General features: G+C 42.4%; 1 protein-coding gene across 4 annotated transcripts in view; it reads left to right on the plus strand.

Annotated features, from left to right (window-relative positions):
- Window positions 1-20179, plus strand: part of DENND2B (DENN domain containing 2B) — a 190305-nt gene continuing 170126 nt past the window's right edge. For 2 of the 4 annotated variants that reach the window (XM_058305778.1, XM_058305782.1), the window contains exons 1-2: window positions 1-49; window positions 297-432. In XM_058305778.1, coding sequence (XP_058161761.1) covers window positions 4-49; window positions 297-432 — 182 coding nt within the window. In that variant the 5' untranslated portion in view covers window positions 1-3. The remainder of the gene's footprint in view (window positions 50-296; window positions 433-20179) is intronic. The other 2 variants (XM_071218219.1, XM_071218221.1) reach the window with 2 other exon arrangements.

Consider the following 20179-nt stretch of genomic DNA (forward strand, 5'->3'; position numbering starts at 1 on the left):
CTTATGCTTTGCTCCAGACCCAGACAATTCCTGGTCGGATGGTGCGGAGGTGAGGGCAGTGCAGTTTGGGTCAGCTCCTCATCCTGCCCCCCCACCCCCCGCCGCATCTTCCCCCACTCCTATACCCCACCCTCCCTTGCGGCTTCCTAGCTCCCTCCATTACCTCCCAACAACCCCGACCCCCCCGCCCCCCAGCTAGTCTCCATTAGCCCACCCTCTCTGTCTCGGGTGGAGGCACACCCCCTCCACGCCCCCTCCACTCACATCTGCCCTCCCTCCCTTCTCTCTCGCTCCAGCCCGGCCGCAGCCGCGGGGCGCGGATGCCTGCCCGCCGCCCGCCCTCTCTCCTGGGGCCGCTCCTCCTCTGGGCTGCGCGACTCCAGACGAACCCCCATCGGTGCGCAGCGACCATCCTGGCTGGGGAGCTCAGAGGTAAGTGCATCGGGCCGGGCGCCCTGGCTTTCCCTGCTCGCCACGAGGTGGTCTGGTTGCCCTGGTGCCCTCGCCGCCGGGTGGGCTCGAGGGGGCGCCGGTTCCGGCTGTGCTGTGCCGCGCCCTGTCCTGCCCCTGCAGTCCTAGCCATTTTCCCGCTATTCACGATTTCAGGCCGCAGGCGGTTTTCCAGCTCTGTATTTGCAGCCCGGCACTCAGACTCGCGGGAAGGGGGCTGTAGGCGCAGGGGAGCGGGACAGCTCCGACGGTGGTGGCAGGCTCTGCTTTCGGGCTCCGCTGGGGCCGCGCCGTTGGGGGCGGGGAACGTCGAGACGAGGGTCTGGGGAGGGGAGAGCCGCCGCGTGGGAAGCGCAGACAGAACTCGGGGCGGCCCGGGGAGTGGGCTTTGCGCGCGCCTTCCCCCCTCGACGCCGCCCAAGCTGCTCTGCTGTGGCTGTCGCTGTCGAGTTCTTACCTGGACCTCTTATAGCTGGTATGCAGCCTTCTTAAGAAAAACACACGCACGCCACACGTTAAAGAACTCAAACAAAGGAAATTTAACTTTGCACTCTGTCACTTCACGTTAAACTGTTCGTTTGTGGAAGTTAGTTTTCCTTTTTTGCCCTTGTGATTTGCGCCAAGCATTAAAAGTGTTTTTCTTTTTAAGTGACCCAAGACTGAAGGAACATACTTTAGCCAGAGTTTAGGCGCCTTATTCCAGAATTTAGTAGCTGAGTAGTTAGGGTTCAAGACACTGAACGTTTCCAGTGTTTCTAATGAGAGATTATTGCTTTTTTTCTGGGACCTTTGTATGAATGTGTATAATTTGAATATCAATAAAGCTACTTCTTTAGTAATTGAGAGATTTTGTCTTAATGCTCCCTTAGTCCAACTCCTACTTTTATTCCCATCCAGCTATTTCTGCTGTTTGGACAGCAGGCTCTTGGGAATGGTCAAGAGATCATTATCCCATTTCCAAGACTGTGTTTTGCGCTCCAGTTTATTTGCACACACTACGTTAAAACCCTAGTGACTACAGTATTGTTTTGTTTTGTTTTCCTCCCGGTAAGATTTTCAGAAGGTGATCCTTTCACTGATGGGATTTTTTTTTTTTTTTTTTTCAGAAATAAGGGTTTTCCAAAAGGTCAGGAATAGTCTAGGTTTCAGGTTCCAGAAGCCTGCTTTAGGAGAGAGACTGATTTGCTCCTAGTCTTTCTCCCATGTTGAATTAGGGACAGCACAAAGCAAGACCTCAAGAAGGACTTGCTGAATGCATGAGTAAAGTAAAGGCTCCCTGGATTGTGCAGTCCTGACAGAGAATTCTTAGCTGACCAAAAAGATTTAGGCCTCCTTTTCACTTACAAAGTAAAATGTTACTGCTGGAAAAACTCCCAAGACATAGGGAAGAGATTTAAGTATGAGGAGAAGTATTATTCCCTAATTGGGTTGTAGAAGGGTACACATTTTTGATAGACAATTCCAAAGCAACTCTATCTTCAAAGCATTTTTTATTGAACACTTGGAATATGATTGGTTTGATAAATAGAAAAATGCCTGCTTTTGAGTTAGTGAACTCATTGGGGAAAGAAGAGGACTCATAAGGGAAGAATAACAATTTCTATTGATTGGTTTAGGACATAAAAATTACGGAAGCTCAGAAATGATTGTGAGCCAGAATGGCTTCATAAAAGAAAGAAAATTCTCTCTTGGCCTTGAAGTAAAGGATAGTTCTGAAATTGGTGGAAAGTTGCTCGAGATAGCTTTTGTGAGAACAGAGAGTGGGCTATTTGGACTGGAACTAGGCAGAAAAATAATCCTTGCTGAGCATCTACTCAGTGCCACCTGCCCTGCTTTCTCTTTCATCCTCCAGTTTTATCAGGCAGATATTGTTATACTTATTTTAAAGATGAGGGGACTGAAGATCAGGAAGATAAGTTACCTGCTCTAGATGACACAACCAGTAGCTTTGGAATTAGAACTCCCAGTTATCTGACTCTAAGGCTTGTGCCCCAAGCTGCCTTCTGCAATGGTCAGTGGGCAATCTAGTTGAAGCTAACTGTGGTCAGCTTGAATTCTGATGCAGGGCGAGAACTTTATCCCGTAGACATTGTGTAGTTGTGTTTGATTTTTGAGAAAAGGAGTCATGGACAAAGCAGTGTTTTTAGAAGGTGAGTGTGACATCTGTGTACAGGAATGTTGCATGCTTATCACAAGTAATGTACAAGATGTAGTTCTTAAGTAGGAGGTTAAAAAAATGAATGTGGCCAAGGTACATGGGTAATTTCAATCCCTGCCCATTTAGCATGTCCTTCAGTAGCTTGGTTCACTGGGTAAGAATTGGTTGCACTTGACCACAGAGCTGCTGCGGATCAGAAAAGAGCTGAATCCCTAGCCTTGAAATGGAATGTGTATGTGGAGCAATAGCAACATGAGTGATGGGTTTTCATTTATGTTCCCCACATGTTTCGCAATGTTTTTCTTTCATGAGTACCCTGGGAGGTAAATCATTGTTCTAATTTGTTTAAGAACCTGTCCTAACTGCCAAACCAGGGCCTCTGTCCTAAAGATTGTATTTAAGTAGCCCTTCATCCTCTGTCCCCTTTCCTACCACCCTCACCCATGCTCTTCTTTCTTGAAAATGCTGAATTTTAAAACTTGGTACTGGTAAGGTGAAAATGAATTGAGATTACATTTCTTAATAATGAGACCAATTAGGATGAAATATATATTTATTTCACTTTTTGTCATAAAGAATAATCGGATGCCTTTGGAAAGTTACTGTGTGGGAATTTAGAAGAGATATGAAAGCTGGGATTTAGGAATGTTCAAAGTTCTTCCTGTCCCTCCACATTTCTTACCAGTTGATTGTGTTGTTCATGAATGTACAGCTAGGGAGCTTACGGGGTCATCGAATACCCAAGTTTATAGACAGACCTTTTGATAATAAGTTCAGGAAGGGCAGCGGTGGGTGTGGCTATTTTACTAAAATTGTCTTTCCCTTTGAATACAATCTGGATTCCTTGCTGTTCCATGTGCAATCTTTAAGACTTTTCTTTTGAATTTCTTAGTTCTCTGAAGACTTGATTCTTAGGCCAGAGAATATCAAGGTAGCTGAGGAGTGCACACACACACACACACACAAGGCAGCTAATGGGGAAAAAAATCAACCTTGTCAAATACAGAAGCCTTCTTTTTTTTTTATTTTAAAGATTTATTTATTTATTTCTCCCCCCCCCCATCCCAGTTGTCTGTTCTCTCTGTCTATTTGCTGCGGCGGCTTCTTTGTCCTCTTCTGTTGTTGTCAGCGGCCCTGGAATCTGTGTTTCTTTTTGTTGCTCATCTTGTTGTGTCAACTCTCTGTGTGTGCAGTGCCATTCCTGGGCAGGCTGCACTTCCTTTCGCGCTGGGCGGCTCTCCTTATAGGTGCACTCCTTGCGCGTGGTGCTCCCCTACTTGGGGGACACCCCTGTGTGGCAGGGCACTCCTTGCCCACATCACCATTGCGCACCAGCCAGCTCCACATAGGTCAGGGAGGCCTGGGGTTTGAACAGTGAACCTCCCATGTGGTAGACGGATGCTCTAACTACTGGGCCAAGTCTGTCGCCAGAAGCCTTTTAATTAATGGTTTAGTCAATCATTGTTTCTTTGTCAAATAAGAAGTGTGAAACCAAAATATAATCTCAGTTCTCCATACCCATTTTTACCTTTAAAAGTATCTGACTCTGGAGAGCCTGCCCTGTAGAATGGGCCTTTGGGTGAAATTAACACCTGGCACCTCTGGATGTGTCAGGATGGTGACTCAGCTTGGGTACTAGACCTCTAAGGAATGTGAGCTTTCTTAGTGAAGTGGATTAGGAGTCAGAAGACATGGGCTACAGTTCTAGCTCGGCTGTTTATTCAGAAGTTTGATGTCTGCAGAATCACTGAAGTCCATTTTTCTTGTTCTTGTAGATCTGGGTAGTCCCCTGGGATCAGATGTTGGACATCATGCCCGGATTAGTTCCTTCATTCCTTTTCCCATTTTGTACTTTGCATCTCCTGAATGCCATTTCGTTTTATCTGTAGCATCTGGTTATAGGTCAGAAAAGAAAATCATTTAGGATTTTCTCTAGAGCAGGGGTTCTTAACCTTTTTTGTTCTATGGACCCCTTTGCCAGTAAGGTGAAAACCACAGACCCCTTTCTAAGTCCACACTATACTGTGTATTACTTAAGAAATATATCACACCCATACCAACATGTTCCCATAAGAATAATGTATTTTTGAATTTCAATTCAAGCTCATGGACCCCAGGTTAAGAACCCCTGCTCTAGAGAGTAGCAAAGCTCATTGTTAGTGGACTGTTGAGCTTTTAGGATGAGTTCCTGAGAGAATGCTCTTGAGGTTAGTTTTGAGAGTTGGGTTCTTAAAAAGAGAGAGACTGTGGCCATGATTTTTTCAAATGTCAGAAATGTTTGGTTGTATTTTTGGCTCACTGCTTACACACAGTTGTTACTATTTTATATTTGTAAATGTTTGCCATTTTTGTAGTTTATTAAAGGAATGACTTAAAATTTTAAAGATAGCTAAAGGCTTAGAAAAATAGGATTGCAATATCCTTTTGATACTATATTATCTTCTTATATAAGTAGAACCATTGGCTATTTTAACCTACTATATCTCCATATGTCCTTGAATCTCTCTCAAAAGATTTTTGATCTCTCTCAAGAGATTTTATAACCTCCTGAGGAAATGCTTTCTGAGGTTTCCAGACTGATGATCACAGATGATCTCTCTTTGTATTTAGCCTAGATTTTCTTTTAGTGTTTCTTACTTGTACTCTTTTCCCATCCCTCGTCAATGCATACATGCTCACAAAATGAACAAATTGTCTTTCTTGGATGAGTGGCAACTATCAAATATACAATCCCATCTGTACCCATCTGTTTCTTCCCTTCATCTGGCTAAACAAGATGAACTTTCTAGACCTATGATTATACTTGTCACTTTGTATTTTGTTTTATGCAGAAAGTTAGCATCAGATATGTTGGCAGTTAAAGCTTTTGGATTGCAGGGAGCCTCTGGAAATAAAATATGATGCTTTTTTTTTCTATTAGCATTAGGGGAAATATATATAAACTCTGGAGGTGGTCCTTTTTTTTTTTTTTTTAAGATTTATTTATTTCTTTATTTCTCTCCCTTCCCCCCCCACCCCGGCTGTCTGTTCTCTGTGTCTATTTGCTGCGTCTTCTTTGTCTGTTTCTGTTCTTGTCAGTGGCACCGGAATTTATGTTTCTTTTTGTTGCATCAGCTCTCTATGTGTGCAGCGCCATCCCTGGGCAGGCTGCACTTTCTTTCGCGCTGGGTGGCTCTCCTTACGGGGCGCACTCCTTGCACGTGGGGCTCCCCTACACGGGGGACACCCCTGCGTGGCAGGGCACTCCTTGTGCGCATCAGCGCTGCACGTGGGCCAGCTCCACATGGGTCAAGGAGGCCTGGGGTTTGAACCGCGGACCTCCCATGTGGTAGACAGACGCCCTAACCACTGGGCAAAGTCTGCTGCCGGAGATGGTCTTTTTTAAAAAAAAAAAAAATTACCATCAAAGAATTTTTTTTGGGAAGCAGATGTGGCTTAAGCAATTGGGCTCCTATTTACCATATTGGAGGTCCAGGGTTCAATTCCTGGGGCCTCCTGGTGAAGGCAAGCTGGCCCACGTGGAGAGCTGGCCTGTGTGGAGAGCTGATGCAACAAGATGATGCAACAAAAAGAGACACAGAGGAGAGACAATGAAAGACACAAAAAACCAGGGAGCTGAAGTGGCTCAAGTGATTGAGTGGCTCTATAGGTCCTAGGATCCTAAAAAGAAGACAAGAAGAGAAGACAAGCAGACACAGAAGAGTGTGCTGTGCTGCTAATGGACACAGAGAACAGACAGTGAGCACAGTGGCAAGGGGGGCAGGGAATAAATAAATAAAAATAAATCTTAAGGGAAAAAAAAGAATTTTTCAGGGAGCAAATGTAGCTCAAGTGGTTGAGCACCTGCTTCTCAGTCCCATGTCCAAGGCTCTGGGTTATCCCCTGGTACCTCCTAAGGAAAAAAAAGAAAAATTTTTCCCAAGTCCTTCAAGGACTTAAAAATAATACAGCCTTTGCAAGATTGCCCTAAAAGTAACAAAGTAGCCCAATTAAGGCCTTCCTAGAATTGTGGGACTCATTCCTTTAAACTAGAATTTAGAGTCCCCAAGCAATCTGTTTAACCCTTTGTTAACAGCCTAAGAAATAAAATCCTTGTGATAAAGGGCCATAGTGATTAGAATATGCTGGGAATTACATCCCTGTTTGTCAGGTCAGTGTTCTGGAAAGTGCTTTGAGTGGGTAAGTAATTTTGGTGGCTTTTTATTTTTCTTTGATCTGAAACTGGGATCTTGGATGTTAATTTAGCTAAGGACAAGTTTGAATCTAGTATTTGTGACCTTTTCCTCTCCCTTCTCCCTGTTCCTTCTCTTCAGGGAGGGTAACTTAGGTGGGGTATAAAGTGCCTTTCATCAAGGAGTCAGTGTCCTTGGACACTGTCAGCCACTGGTCTTCGGGGAAGTGCTTTATATTACTATCGTTGTGGTACTCTCTCCTTTGTGTCCAACATTTATTGAATGTCTGCTATGGAAAAAGTACTGGGTTAGTGCTTTCAAGCATCTGTTTGTTCTCTTGTTACTTTTCTTTAGTGAACATGCTTAATATTAAGTGCTTGATGAATGAATGAGTGGATGAAGTTAAGAAATTATGGATGGGGGGCGGACTTGGCCCAGTGGTTAGAGCGTCCGTCTACCACATGGGAGGTCCGCGGTTCAAACACCAGGCCTCCTTGACCCGTGTGGAGCTGGCCCGTGCACAGTGCTGATGCGCGCAAGGCGTGCCATGCCACCAGGGGTGTCCCCCGCATAGGGGAGCCCCACGCGCAAGGAGTGCACCCGTAAGGAGAGCCGCCCAGCACGAAAGAAAGTGCAGCCTGCCCAGGAATGGCGCTGCACACATGGAGAGCTGACACAACAAGATGATGCAACAGAAAGAAACACAGATTCCCATGCTACTGACAACAGAAGTGGACGAAAAAGAACACGCAGCAAATGGACACAGAACAGACAACTGGGGGGGGGAAGGGAAGAGAAATAAATAAAAATAAATCTTAAAAAATAAATAAATAAATAAATAAAACAAAAAAAATTAAGAAATTATGGATGGGAAATTATTTTCAGATATTATGAGTGTTGGGTACCTTCTAATTCAAATACTGCCATTGGGAAGTGACTGTTTATACATTAGTCTGGCCTTTGCTCTGGGTGTTGAGATGGCTTTGTTAGAGAGATGCAACATGTGGGTATATATTTTCTAGTGAGTGAGTGAATCAGTTATTTCTCTTATTAATCATTTTAGATTACATTAACCATTGCTGGGGACTCCATTTTGAGTCCTGCAGTAGAAAGTGCTGCTCAATAGTGAGTCTCAGGAGAAACTTAAACTGAATGTCTGGTCTCGCCTCTTAAGCCAGGGATGAATTCTAGCTATTTAGACCCTAAGGGCTTCTAAACAAATAAGAGTGAACCTAACATTGGGGCCAAATCCAAGGAAAATGGAAATTCTCTTGAAAATTGTATACTAGTATGGGAAGGAAATCATAGCTTTTTACTTCTCAGAGGCTTTTAGTATCTGTACATAGAGACATAGATATGAAGAAAACCCAATTTGAAAATGAATATTTAATGCTATAAGGTTAGGCTTAGCATAGAAAATGGGATTTAAAGTCACAGTATTAATTTGAATCCTTAATGCCTAATTCATCACATATATCTGTTGTGAGGATTCTCTTTTGCTCTTGTTCCCCACATCTGTGTTGTGTGTTTTTTTTTTAAAGATTTATTTATTTATTTAATTCCTCCCCCCGTCCCCTGGTTGTCTGTTCTCTGTGTCTATTTGCTGCGTCTTGTTTCTTTGTCCGCTTCTGTTGTCGTCAGCAGCACGGGAAGTGTGGGCGGCGCCATTCCTGGGCAGGCTGCTCTTTCTTTTCACGCTGGGCGCTGGGCGGCTTTCCTCACGGGCGCACTCCTTGCGCGTGGGGCTCCCCCACGCGGGGGACACCCTTGCGTGGCACGGCACTCCTTGCGCGCATCAGCGCTGCGCATGGCCAGCTCCACACGGGTCAAGGAGGCCCGGGGCTTGAACCGCGGACCTCCCATGTGGTAGACGGACGCCCTAACCACTGGGCCAAAGTCCGTTTCCCATCTATGTTTTGATAGGTCACTGCCTTGAGTTAGAATAGTATATTAGACCAAATTGTACCAAACAGTGCCACCAGAGTCATGGGAGGTAAGCAGAGGCCACTTTGTATCTTGTTTTAGATGAACCGTTTTCAAAATCCCCATGTAAGTGGTCAGAATTAGTAAGAATTAACTTTGTTGAAGTTATTGGTAAAATAGCATCTTTGGGCTTTATTGGTGGTTACAGCTAGCAGCCTTTGTCTATTCCAGGTTTAGATTTGAGCAAGAAAGTCAGTTTAGGAGAAGTGTCGTGGACCCTGCTCTGCCCATATTTGAGTTGCTGACACAGTTCCCATGTATTTGTCATTATACTAATCTCTGAGGTGCCAGGGGTATGTACAGCTTAGGATCTGAGGCTCCGACTTGACTGAGGCTGCATCAAGAGTTGATCCTGGTGGGTCAGCACTATTTTCTATAGTTTATCATCAGGGCTGGGGGCAGGAAAAAATAACAGAAAAGCAGATGGGTCTATGGAAATTGCGTAAAGAAATGAAAAAGTTAAAAATCTTTTTAGTCCCCTTACTGACTTAGACCTTTGTTCTGTTGGAAACTCTTATCACTTGAGGTCATTTTATATTACTCACAGTAACTAGCTGAAGGCACTTTTAAATTGGTCTAAAGAAACCTACTAGATGTTGCTCTAGATATGCATTTGGGTTGTGCCCATTTTCTTTCCTTCTAAGGTTTGATATTGTTGTTTTTCTGGGAATATCAGTGTTTACTGTCTATGTTCTTTTAGGGCCATGGGGACTGGGATTTGAGGATGACATGTTATCAAGTTAAAGAACATTTATAAGTAGACAAATCACTAGGAAAGAAGAGACATAAAGTTTGAACATAAAGCATAAGGATTGGGAAATCAGGTGGGAAAGTGGCAGGGCAGGTGGTGTAACTGCTTGGGCCATTGTAACTCTGCTATCTTGGCCAAGATGGGCCTAATGGTTGAGTGGTTGGTGGTGAGGATATAACTAATTCACATGATTTCTTGAAGAGGAAGGTGATTATTTTTTCATTAAAAGAAAACATAGTGAATTATATTTTTTTCTTTGAAATTTTCATGACCTAATCCATGGATGAATGTTTGTAGAACACCCAAGTATGTGTCTAGCTCTATGCCAGGCATGATGTAGTGGTTATACAAGACAAGTATGAGAAAAAGAAAAACAGCTGGAACTTAGCACATAACAATTGTCTAAAATGTATATATATATGTAAAGCATTACATTATCAAGCTCTAAATTGTGAGTTACATATAGAGGATTTGGGGCCCCAGACAAGGCTTAGGACATCAGGCTTGTGGCAAATCTAGGGGCAAATGGAAGCCTTTAGAGATTTTAGAGTGCCCCAGAGCTCAGTCGTCAGCCTCTTTCTTGTCTCTATCTGCACTTGTCCTATCTGCTCTCATGGTTTTAAAGAACTAGCCTTCATGGTATGTGTTTTCTCTGTGTCAGACAGACTTTGCTCTAATTGCTTCACATGCACTAATTTAATCTTCCAGAAAACTCTTTGAGGTAGGTACTATTTTTAAAGATGTGGAAACTGAGGCATAGAGAGATTAGCTTTTCTTGAGATCACACAGCTTATAAGTGGAAGAGCTAGGAGGTGAACCTAGTCAGTCAAATGCCAGATGCTAAGCTCTTAACTGGTTGTGTATCGTCGTCGGTTCTGGCTCCTCTGGTCATTTACAGTCTGTTCTCCACTGGTTTAGTTTGTGAAAAGGGCTGCTAATGCAAAGTACCAGAAATGTGTTGGCTTTTATAAAGGGTATTTATTTTGGGGAAAAGCTTACAGTTCCAAGGCTGTGAAAAGTCCAACTGAAGGCACCATAAGAGGTTCTTTCGTACCCAAGTCCGCTGCCACGTGTTGAAGCAAGATGGCAGATGATCCATCCCTGCCTGGTCTGTCTTCCCCTCCAGGCTGTACCGTTTCCCCAAGCTCAGCTGAGGGCAGCCAGGCACGATGCTTGTCTCTTACTGGGCCTCTTCTCTCAGGCTCTGCTGCTCTGCTTTCTTCACGCTTTCAGCTGCAAGCTATTGGGCAAATGGCTCATCACTGCCCAGGGCCTCAGCTCCTAGAGCCTCTCCTTCCTGTCACTTCGTAGGATAAAATGTGGCGGCACTCTCTTTCCCTGTGTGTCTGTTTTTTATCGGGCCCAGCAGGAGGGCAGAGTCTCAACCTGAGTCACACCTCACTGAGATAGTCAGTTGAAAAGGTCTCACCCACAGGAGTGGACCAGCCCACAAAAAGAATCTTTCTCTTTTTGGGATTCATAAAGTAATTTCAAACTGCCACATCCATGTAGCAATTAAATTTAACCCTCAGCGGTTTTCCATCACGCTTAGCAAAAGAATCCAAATTTACCACCAAGTCCTTAATGTAAACTCACTTCTAGCTCTGCAGCCTGCTCACCTCCCTCCTCGCCATTTCTTCTGTCTCATCCTTTGCACTATGCCCCGAGAATGGCAGGCTGTACCCTCACTTCATTCAGGTGTCGGCTAAATGCCACCTCCTCAGGGCGGTCCTCCTTGACTATCCTATGTAAAACTGCTCTTAGTCATTCTTTAATCCCTGCTTCCTTTTTCTTCTCAGTTATACTTTTGTGTTTTCCTGTCTGCTTTACCTAATAAATAAACACCATGCAGTTAGAGTCTCGGTCCATCTGTTTACTGATATCTTTACTTTTTAGAACAATGGCTGGTACATGGTAGGTTATTTGTTAAATAAATGAATAAATGGTATCTTTTGCATTTGATTGATATTTGTGTTTAACTTGACTTCACTTGGATAAAAATGGTGTATATACAGTTGATATATACAAGCCTGGGTCTAATGCTGACTGTATTAATTACCAAGGTTTTGTCATGATATGTTGCCTACAAAATGCTTTGAAAATCATAGTTAAATTGTATTTGTTCTGGATTCCAGACAAAGGAGTTCAGAAAGGGGAGAGAATAGTATGGGCTAGAGTACTTAGAAAAAATTCATGGAGGACTTGCAGAGTTTGAAGGAGGGAGTGGATTTGGTTGGGCATGTAGGAATCATAGAAATATATTTACAACTGGAAAGGCTATTAAACTGATCTAGTTCAGGGATTCTTAACAAGGGGTCCGAGAGCTTGAATTGAAATTCAAAAAATACATGGTCTTGTGGGGACATGTTGGTGCGGGTATGATATGTTTCTTAAATAATAATACAGTATAGTGTGGACTTAATAAGGGGTCGTGGTTTTCACCTGACTGGCAGAAGGTCCTTGGAACAAAAAAGGTAAGAACCCCTGCTCTGGTTCCACCTTTCCGTTTATAGATGAGGAAACTGACTCCAGAGAGGCAAAGAACTTGTCCAAAGGAACACAAGTCGTTTATGTTAGAGCCAAATCTGGAATCCAGTTTTGATTCCTGGTTCAGCTCTTTGCTCTGTACAATGCTACCTTCAGAAGTAAGGACCAGTGGGGTGGGGTGGGGAGTGAGGAGGAGCAGTGTGAGCAAAGGTCTAGAGGCAGGAAAAAAGTTCTTGTGTGGGATAAACATTGGGGTGGAAATTAGGCTATCCCAACTGAATCAGTTTGTAAAGGAGGCCTTGGGAGATATTGTTGGGTGGGTTATGTGAAGGCCAGATCCTGGAGGACCTTGAACGTCAACCTGAAGATTTTAAATTTGGAATTAAAGGTGACAGCGAGGCATGTAAAAATGCTTTCAGAAAGCTAATTTTGGTCTGTGTTCTCTCCAGTGGAGATGGCATAGTATAGAGAAGGGATTGGACTTGGGGAAGAAACTGGAGGCTCAGAGAAGTTAGGAGGCTCTCACAACAAGGCTGGTATAGTGTAGCCAGGGGCCCAGTAACCTTTCGGCTTGTTTTGGTTTTGTTTAGGAAAAGGTGACATGCAGTTCTCTGAAAAGGTGTGGTAACCCTGCTTTCTAAGAGTTTGAGAATGAGAAACGAGAGACCTGCTATTTTGCCTTATTTTTGTATGTGACTGTGACTAAAAATGACATTTTAGCATCCAAATGATAACTCCTCTAAGAAACCTGAGTCAGGTTAGAAAAGTGGGGATAGAAGGTCCCTAGACTGGTATGAAGATAGTGATGGAGGGGAATGGGGAGGGGCCTGGGGTGGAGCAGAAGGAGCAGACAGGAGAAAACTGGGAGCAGCCTCCAAGAGAGGGCCTGGACTGCTCAGAGGAGCTGCCCTGTAGCTGGGGAGTCCGACACCAGCCTGTTTTTTTCGAAGACAAAAAGCAAGCGAAGTAAAACCTGTCTTCTGGCCCCACGGATGTTTTGAACAAATGGATTGTGCTAAAACCCAGGCCCAGTCATGTAGTCCACATAAGATCTCAACCAGAGCCGGTGAAAATGGATTGATATAGCCCTTACCAAGCCAGTGAGTTGGCACAGGGATGATACTTTAAAAGGTTTTTTCCCATCCTTAAGAATCTCTTTCCATCTCTAAGGAAAAACTCTGAAAGTCAGCATGAAAGTGAGAAGACAGACCTTTAAAAAGTATCTCATATTGGACCTGAAAGTTTGGGTTGCAGAAAAAATCCTGGAATATTCACCGATATTTATTGAGTAGCACCCACTAAATACCAGATAGAGTGCTGGTTACTATAGCTCAATCTTTTGCTCTTAATCCATCAGCTATTATGAATATTAAGGTTTGATTCTGTTTTACCGTAAGCTCTTTTAGCTCCAAAGTTTATAATAAACCCTCTGTTAATTTAGACTTTTAATTTATGTTTGCATTCACTCGTGGACAAGACAATATGCTAGATCCTGAGGCAGGTTTAAAGATGCATAAGAATTGGTAGGGCTTCTTCAGCTGGTTGACGGGAATTTTTCAGCTAGGTCTGCCAGCTTTCCAGTTTGGGGGGATTCCCAACCAAGAGGAGAATGTAGGCAACAGTACTGTGCCCCTTTTCCTTGTTCTGCCTGCACTGGGCCCATCCCTGTCCTTATTCTTGTCCTTCACCCCCCTCTTTAAATTGAGGAGAAATGAAAATTAGCTCCTTTGCATTAAGTTTGGGTAGTTCTATTAGGACAGTACTTCCCTGAAGAAATCTGAAAGTTAGAAACCTTTCCAGGTGAATCTCCTGCTTTTGTAATCCCCAGCGAAGAGTCTTCTCTGTGTCCTTTCCTCCTTCCAGTGAAAGTTCTTTTGCCTGCAGGATGGCTGCAGTACTTTCCAGCTCTTCACTTGTGCCTGCTACCTTGGCCCTCTTTGGAGATGTGGCAGGGGCAGGGTGTCTCTAATGACATGAGAAGAAGACTGTCATGCTAAAATTTCCCATCATTTGGAAAGGCAGTGGCTCAGAACAAAAGAGAAGCAAAAGAAGATGGATGCAGATGAGTGCTTTCTTCAGCTTTTGGGTTGCCAACTAGAGTGAGATTTTTTTCATGTTCCTTTGCTTGGCATCTGGAACCAGCTTATCTGTTTGAAGTTTGCTGCTGCTTTCTTTGTGTCTGTGAATTCCTGTAATAGAAAACTACAAAATAGAAGGTTATCTTTATATCTAACTTCAACTTTAAATTGACTCATTTAAAAAATATAAACTGTGCATTGTAGAAATGATTAAAAAAATAAAATCTTTGCTTTTCCAGTACCCAGAGAACCACTGTTCCCATGGTAGTGCATCCCCTTCTAGATCTTTCTATAGGTGTACATATGTACATATTTGTGTGTTTTTTTCTCACCAAAACAAGATCATGCTATAATACTGTTTTTTGGTCTACTTTATTTTTCAATTTTTTCCACTTTTCCAATTTTAAGTTTAACTAATTCTCAGATCATATTCAGATTTTCCAGTTGACCCTTAAATGTCCTTACAGTTGTCTTTTTCCATGCCAATATCCAACTTATAGCCATATATTATATCTGGTTGTAATGTCCCTTAAACATCTTTTAATCTAATCCTTTGCCTTTTGTATGATGCCATCTTGTTGAAGAATTATCCCGAACAGATACTTTTAATTGAGTTCTGACTGAGGCCTGTGCAGTGTTAAGAGCTGTACAAATGTCCTCTCGTTTAATCCTTTTAACAACCCTGGGAAGTATGTTTTTTATTATTCCTTATTTTTATATGCTCTCTTCCTGTGGGATCTCGCTATCCTCAGGTCTTCAACTATTTCCTCTAGGCCAGAGGTAGGCCATTTGTATCTCAGTGGTCCCCTTAAGATCGGGTTTCTTAACCTTTTTTGTCCCAGACACCCCTTCTCCTGTCAGGTGAAAACCACAGATCCCTTACTAAGTCCACACTATACTGTGTGTTATTTAATAAATATATCACACCCGTACCAGCACGTCCCCACAAGAATAATGTTTTCTTGAATTTCAATTCAAGCTTATGGGCCCCTTGCTAAGAAACCCTACCTCTAGAGCAAGTGCTCTAGAGCCAGAGGGCCTGGGTTCAAATGCATTTTCCACCACTTATTATCAGTGAGCCTGGACAAGTCATGTAACCTCTCTGTACCTTGGTTTCTTACCTCTACAGTGGGGTAATATGAGGTTAAATGAGTTAATATATGTAAAGTGTTTAGAAGGCTAACTGGCATATAGTTAGCATACATATTGGTATTAGACAGCTGCGTGATCCACAGGCACCTCAAACTTTCCATGTCCAATGCTTAGCCCTGAAAAGCTGCTCTTCCTCCTCCTGTATTCCCCAGCTCCTTCAATGACATAGAATCATCTCTGATTTCCCCTTCTCTCTCAGCCCATCACATTCATAAAGTCCTGCCAGTTCTGCTTCCCAGATGTCTCACTCATGATTTGGACTCATCCGTAGTGTTTTGCTGCCTCCCACTAAGTTGTCTATCTTTTTCTCGGGAATGCGGTTTCATTGTCAGAATGTCTGCCTCTGGCTGTTCTGCAGTAGTCTCCCAGGCTGATCCCAAGAGGGCTTTCTAAAATACATTTTAATCATGATATTTCTTTGCTAGCAGTGCTTTCTTTTTTTTTTTTAATTGAGGAATAATGTACAGTATAGTGCATATAATGAGTGAATTAAGCATATAAAGCTTGATAGAGTTCAATATGTGTATACATCCGTTTAACCACCACTCAGCTCAAGATACATACAGAACATTTCCAGCTCCCCAGAAGATTCCCTTGTGTGTCTTCCCTGATGGATCACAAAAGCCCTTTATTGATTCTTCTTTGATTGGATGGTTGCAAACTCTTTAGCATGGTATTCAGAAGTCTTTGTTATCTGGCTTTTGTTTCAGATCCTTCACACATACCCTGCCCTTCCTGCCATGCTGATATTGCCCATAGGTTACTAACATAACAGACACTTTCTTCCTTCCATTTTTTTGTACTTGATATCCCTTGGCCCTTCTGACTTCATCCTTCCCAACTCGGCTCCACAAATTCATAGAGACAAAGTAGATAGGCAGTTACCAGGGGCCATGGGAGGGGTGGAAATGGCTGCAGAGTTTCTGTTGGGGTGATGAAAAGTTCTGGTAATGGATGGTGGTGGTGTTAGCACAACATTATACATGTAATTAATGCAGTTGAATTGTACACTTAAAAATGGTTAAAACGACAATAAAATTTTAAAAACAGAACAAAAAACTCAGTTTCAGGCTAAATCAAACACTTTTCAGCATTTTGGAGGCAGAATTGTTACAGGTATTCACTTACTCACTTTTTTCACCTGTCTTTTTACCTATTCATCGCTCATCCATGGATGATGATGGGGCATTTTCTCTCTAGTTAGTAGATACTTACACAATTCATGTTCTTACTAGAAAAATTAGAAAATAAAGACAAGTTAAAAAAATCACCCACGGGAAGCGGACTTTGGCCCAGTGGTTGGGGCGTCCGTCTACCACATGGGAGGCCCACTGTTCGGGCCCGGGCCTCCTTGACCCGTGTGGAGCTGGCCATGAGCAGTGCTGATGCGCGCAAGGAGTGCCGTGCCACCGCAGGGGTGTCCCCCGCGTAGGGGAGCCCCACGTGCAAGGAGTGCACCCATAGGGAGAGCCGCCCAGCGCGCCCAGCGCGCCCAGCGCGAAGGAGGGAGCAGCCTGCCGAGGAATGGCACCGCCCACACTTCCCGTGCCGCTGACGACAACAAGAGCGGACAAGGAAACAAGACACAGCAAGGAGACACAGAAAACAGACAACCGGGGGAGGGGAATTAAATAAATAAAAAATAAATCTTAAAAAAAAAAACAAAAACACCCACAATCCCATTACGTGGAGACAGTCACTGCCTAGATATATACACCAAATTACATACCAACTCTTATAAAACATACAAATAAATGTATATTCACAAAATATTAAATATTTATATACTTTAAATGGTCACTTATTATATATATTTAGTTCCCTTCCCCCTACTTTGCTATTATATATAATGAATATCCATAGACCTGTATTTTAGTGCAGTTCTCTGATTACTTCCTTGGGATACATTCCTAGAAATAAAATGGATATAAGAAAAGGATGGCCATTTTTAAGGCTTTTGATATGCTTAGCCAGTTTGGCTTCAAGAAACAGTTTAACCTGTGTATGCTTCCAGTCCTGTGAGTGAGAGTACCTGTTTTTAGCCATCCTTGCCAGTATTAACAAGAATGAAAATATTTACAAATCTGGTAAGATAAAATATGGCAATGCATTACTATTTCAATTTGCATATCTTTGATGGGAACTGAGGATGAATATTTTCTCATGTTTAATGGCCACTTAATTTATATTTCTTTTATGACTTACATGTTCATATATTTTTATTTTTATTGACTTTTACAACTTTTAAAATATTAATGATATCAAGTCTTATCATATATACCGCATCTATTTCTACCCATTTGTCATTTGTCTTTTAACTGTATATTCTAATACAGAAAATAACTGTAAAACTTTATTTTTTAATACAGAATTTTTAAAAAGTTTAATACAGTTTATCAGTGTTTAAAAAAATTTTTTTTGGCTATGGTTTATTCACAGAGTGGTCTTCCCTCCCCAAGATTAATAAGTATCCATTATATATTCTCCTAACTCCTTTATTTTTTTTTTTTTTTTTTTTAAAGATTTATTTATTTATTTAATTCCCCTCCCCTCCCCCGGTTGTCTGTTCTCTGTGTCTATTTGCTGCATCTTGTTTCTTTTGACCGCTTCTGTTGTCGTCAGCGGCACGGGAAGTGTGGGCGGCGCCATTCCTGGGCAGGCTGCACTTTCAATTGCGCTGGGCGGCTCTCCTTACGGGGTGCACTCCTTGCGCGTGGGGCTCCCCTACGCGGGGGACACCCCTGCGTGGCAGGGCACTCCTTGCGCGCATCAGCACTGCGCATGGGCCAGCTCCACAAAGGTCAAGGAGGCCCGGGGTTTGAACCGCGGACCTCCCATGTGGTAGACGGACGCCCTAACCACTGGGCCAAGTCCGTTTCCCCTCCTAACTCCTTTATGATATTATATTTTATATTCAAATCTTTATTCATAATCTGGAATTTATTCTGGTATGAAGTGATAATAGTAATAGCTAATATAGTTGAGTCCATACTATATGCTGGGCACTAATCTAAATGGTTTCCTTATACTGACTAATTTAATACTTCCAACCGCCTTATCAAGTAGGTGCTGTTATTATGCCGGGTAGTTTCACTCAGTTGACTTAACTGAAAGGTGCTTAGCTAGTAAGTGACAGAGATAGGATTAAAGTTCAGGTAGATGAGCCTCAGAGCCCATGCCCATAATCACTCCAACTTAATTTTTCCCAAATAATTGTCCTAACATCATTTATTAAGGACTTCATCCATTCCACACTGTTTTGAAATGCCAGCTTTAACCATGTGCTAAATTTTTATAGAGGTGTGTTTCTAGACTTTTGTTCTATTGCGTTGTCTGTCTTTTCTGATGTTTGTGACCCACTGTTTTAATTTGTGTAGCTTAGGGACTTTATTCTATCTACCTCTGCATCCCCAGTGCCAGCAATAACTGTCTCCTTTGCATCTTTAATGATGTTTGCAGAAGGAAGTAACCCTTGGAGGTCTGTGGATAGAATTCAGAGAGTCCCCAATTTGGATGGGTAAAAAATTAACATCGTCGTTTTCACTGACCTCTGACTGAAATTTAGTTTCACTTAATTATGAATATAGACAACAAAGCATAGTAATACTAGCAGTATCTGTGACGCCTAGTTTAAGAAGTTCTGCTTTATTACTTTTTTTTTTCTTCAAAGATTTATTTATTTATTTCTCTCCCCTCCCCCCCACCCTGGTTGTCTGTTCTCTGTGTCTACTTGCTGTGTCTTCTTTGTCCATTTCTATTGTTGTCAGCGGCATGGGAATCTGTGTCTCTTTTTGTTGTGTCATCTTGTGTGAGCACTCTGTGTGTGCGGTGCCATTCCTGGGCAGGCTGCACTTTCTTTTGCGCTGGGTGGCTCTCCTTACGGGGTGTGCTCCTTGCGTGTGGGGCTCCCCTACATGGGGGACACCCCTGCGTGGCAGGGCACTCCTTGCGCGCATCAGCACTGCACATGGGCCAGCTCCACACGGGTCAGGGAGGCCCGGGGTTTGAACCGCGGACCTCCTGTGTGGTAGACGGACGCCGTAACCACCGGTTCCCTATTACTCTTTCTTGAGGCCATTTTATCTTTGTGTTAAATACTTGGGCAGTGCCTAGTACTTAGTAGATACCCAATAAATGTTAACTTTTAAAACTTTTTATTTTCAAATATGCACGACGTCAAGAGAATTGTATAATGTATTCTTCATCCAGCATCAGATATTATCAACATTTGCCAATTTTGTTTTATCAATTTCTCCTGGACATTGTGTTATTTTATCCATATATATTTCAGCAAGCATATCTAACTTACAGGAACTTTTAAAGTATATCACCACTCTCTTATTAAAACATTTTAAAAATTAATAATAATTCCTTAATATCATCTATTACCTAGGCCATATTCAAATGGCCTCAAGTGTCTCCAAGATGTCCTTTACTTAAGTTAGATGTTTGAATCAGGGCGCATATAAGTTCCACATTTTTGGTTGATATGCCACTTCTATCAATGTTAATTATATGCAGTTATAATTAATGTCAATTATATTTTATAAGTTACTTGCTAATTTATTTTCATCTGATACCTAGTCTGCCCTACCCACCCCACCCCTCAGTCTCTGTTGCATCTTACTTTTGTTATATTTTTACTTAATAATTTATTCTTAACTACTTTTTCTCAATTTAACACTTTACCTCTTTGATAAAAAAATATTAATTCTGGTTATTTGGTCTTATTTTTAAAACATAAACGTTTGTCTTATTTAAAGTTGTCTTTTCAGCCATGTTTTGAAATGAGGTATGTGATGGGTTAACTTACTTAAGTCACAGCTCTAAAAGATGTCTCATTTTCATTTGCACCAGGAGACTACTTACCTTGTTAAGTAATTTGTGGAGAAGATACTTTCTCTGAGAATTTTGTGAGCATGTCTGGACTTTAATTGTATCCTCTGCA

This window comes from Dasypus novemcinctus, chromosome 10 (genome assembly GCF_030445035.2).
Source record: "Dasypus novemcinctus isolate mDasNov1 chromosome 10, mDasNov1.1.hap2, whole genome shotgun sequence".
In the NCBI taxonomy this organism is placed as follows: Eukaryota; Metazoa; Chordata; class Mammalia; order Cingulata; family Dasypodidae; genus Dasypus; species Dasypus novemcinctus.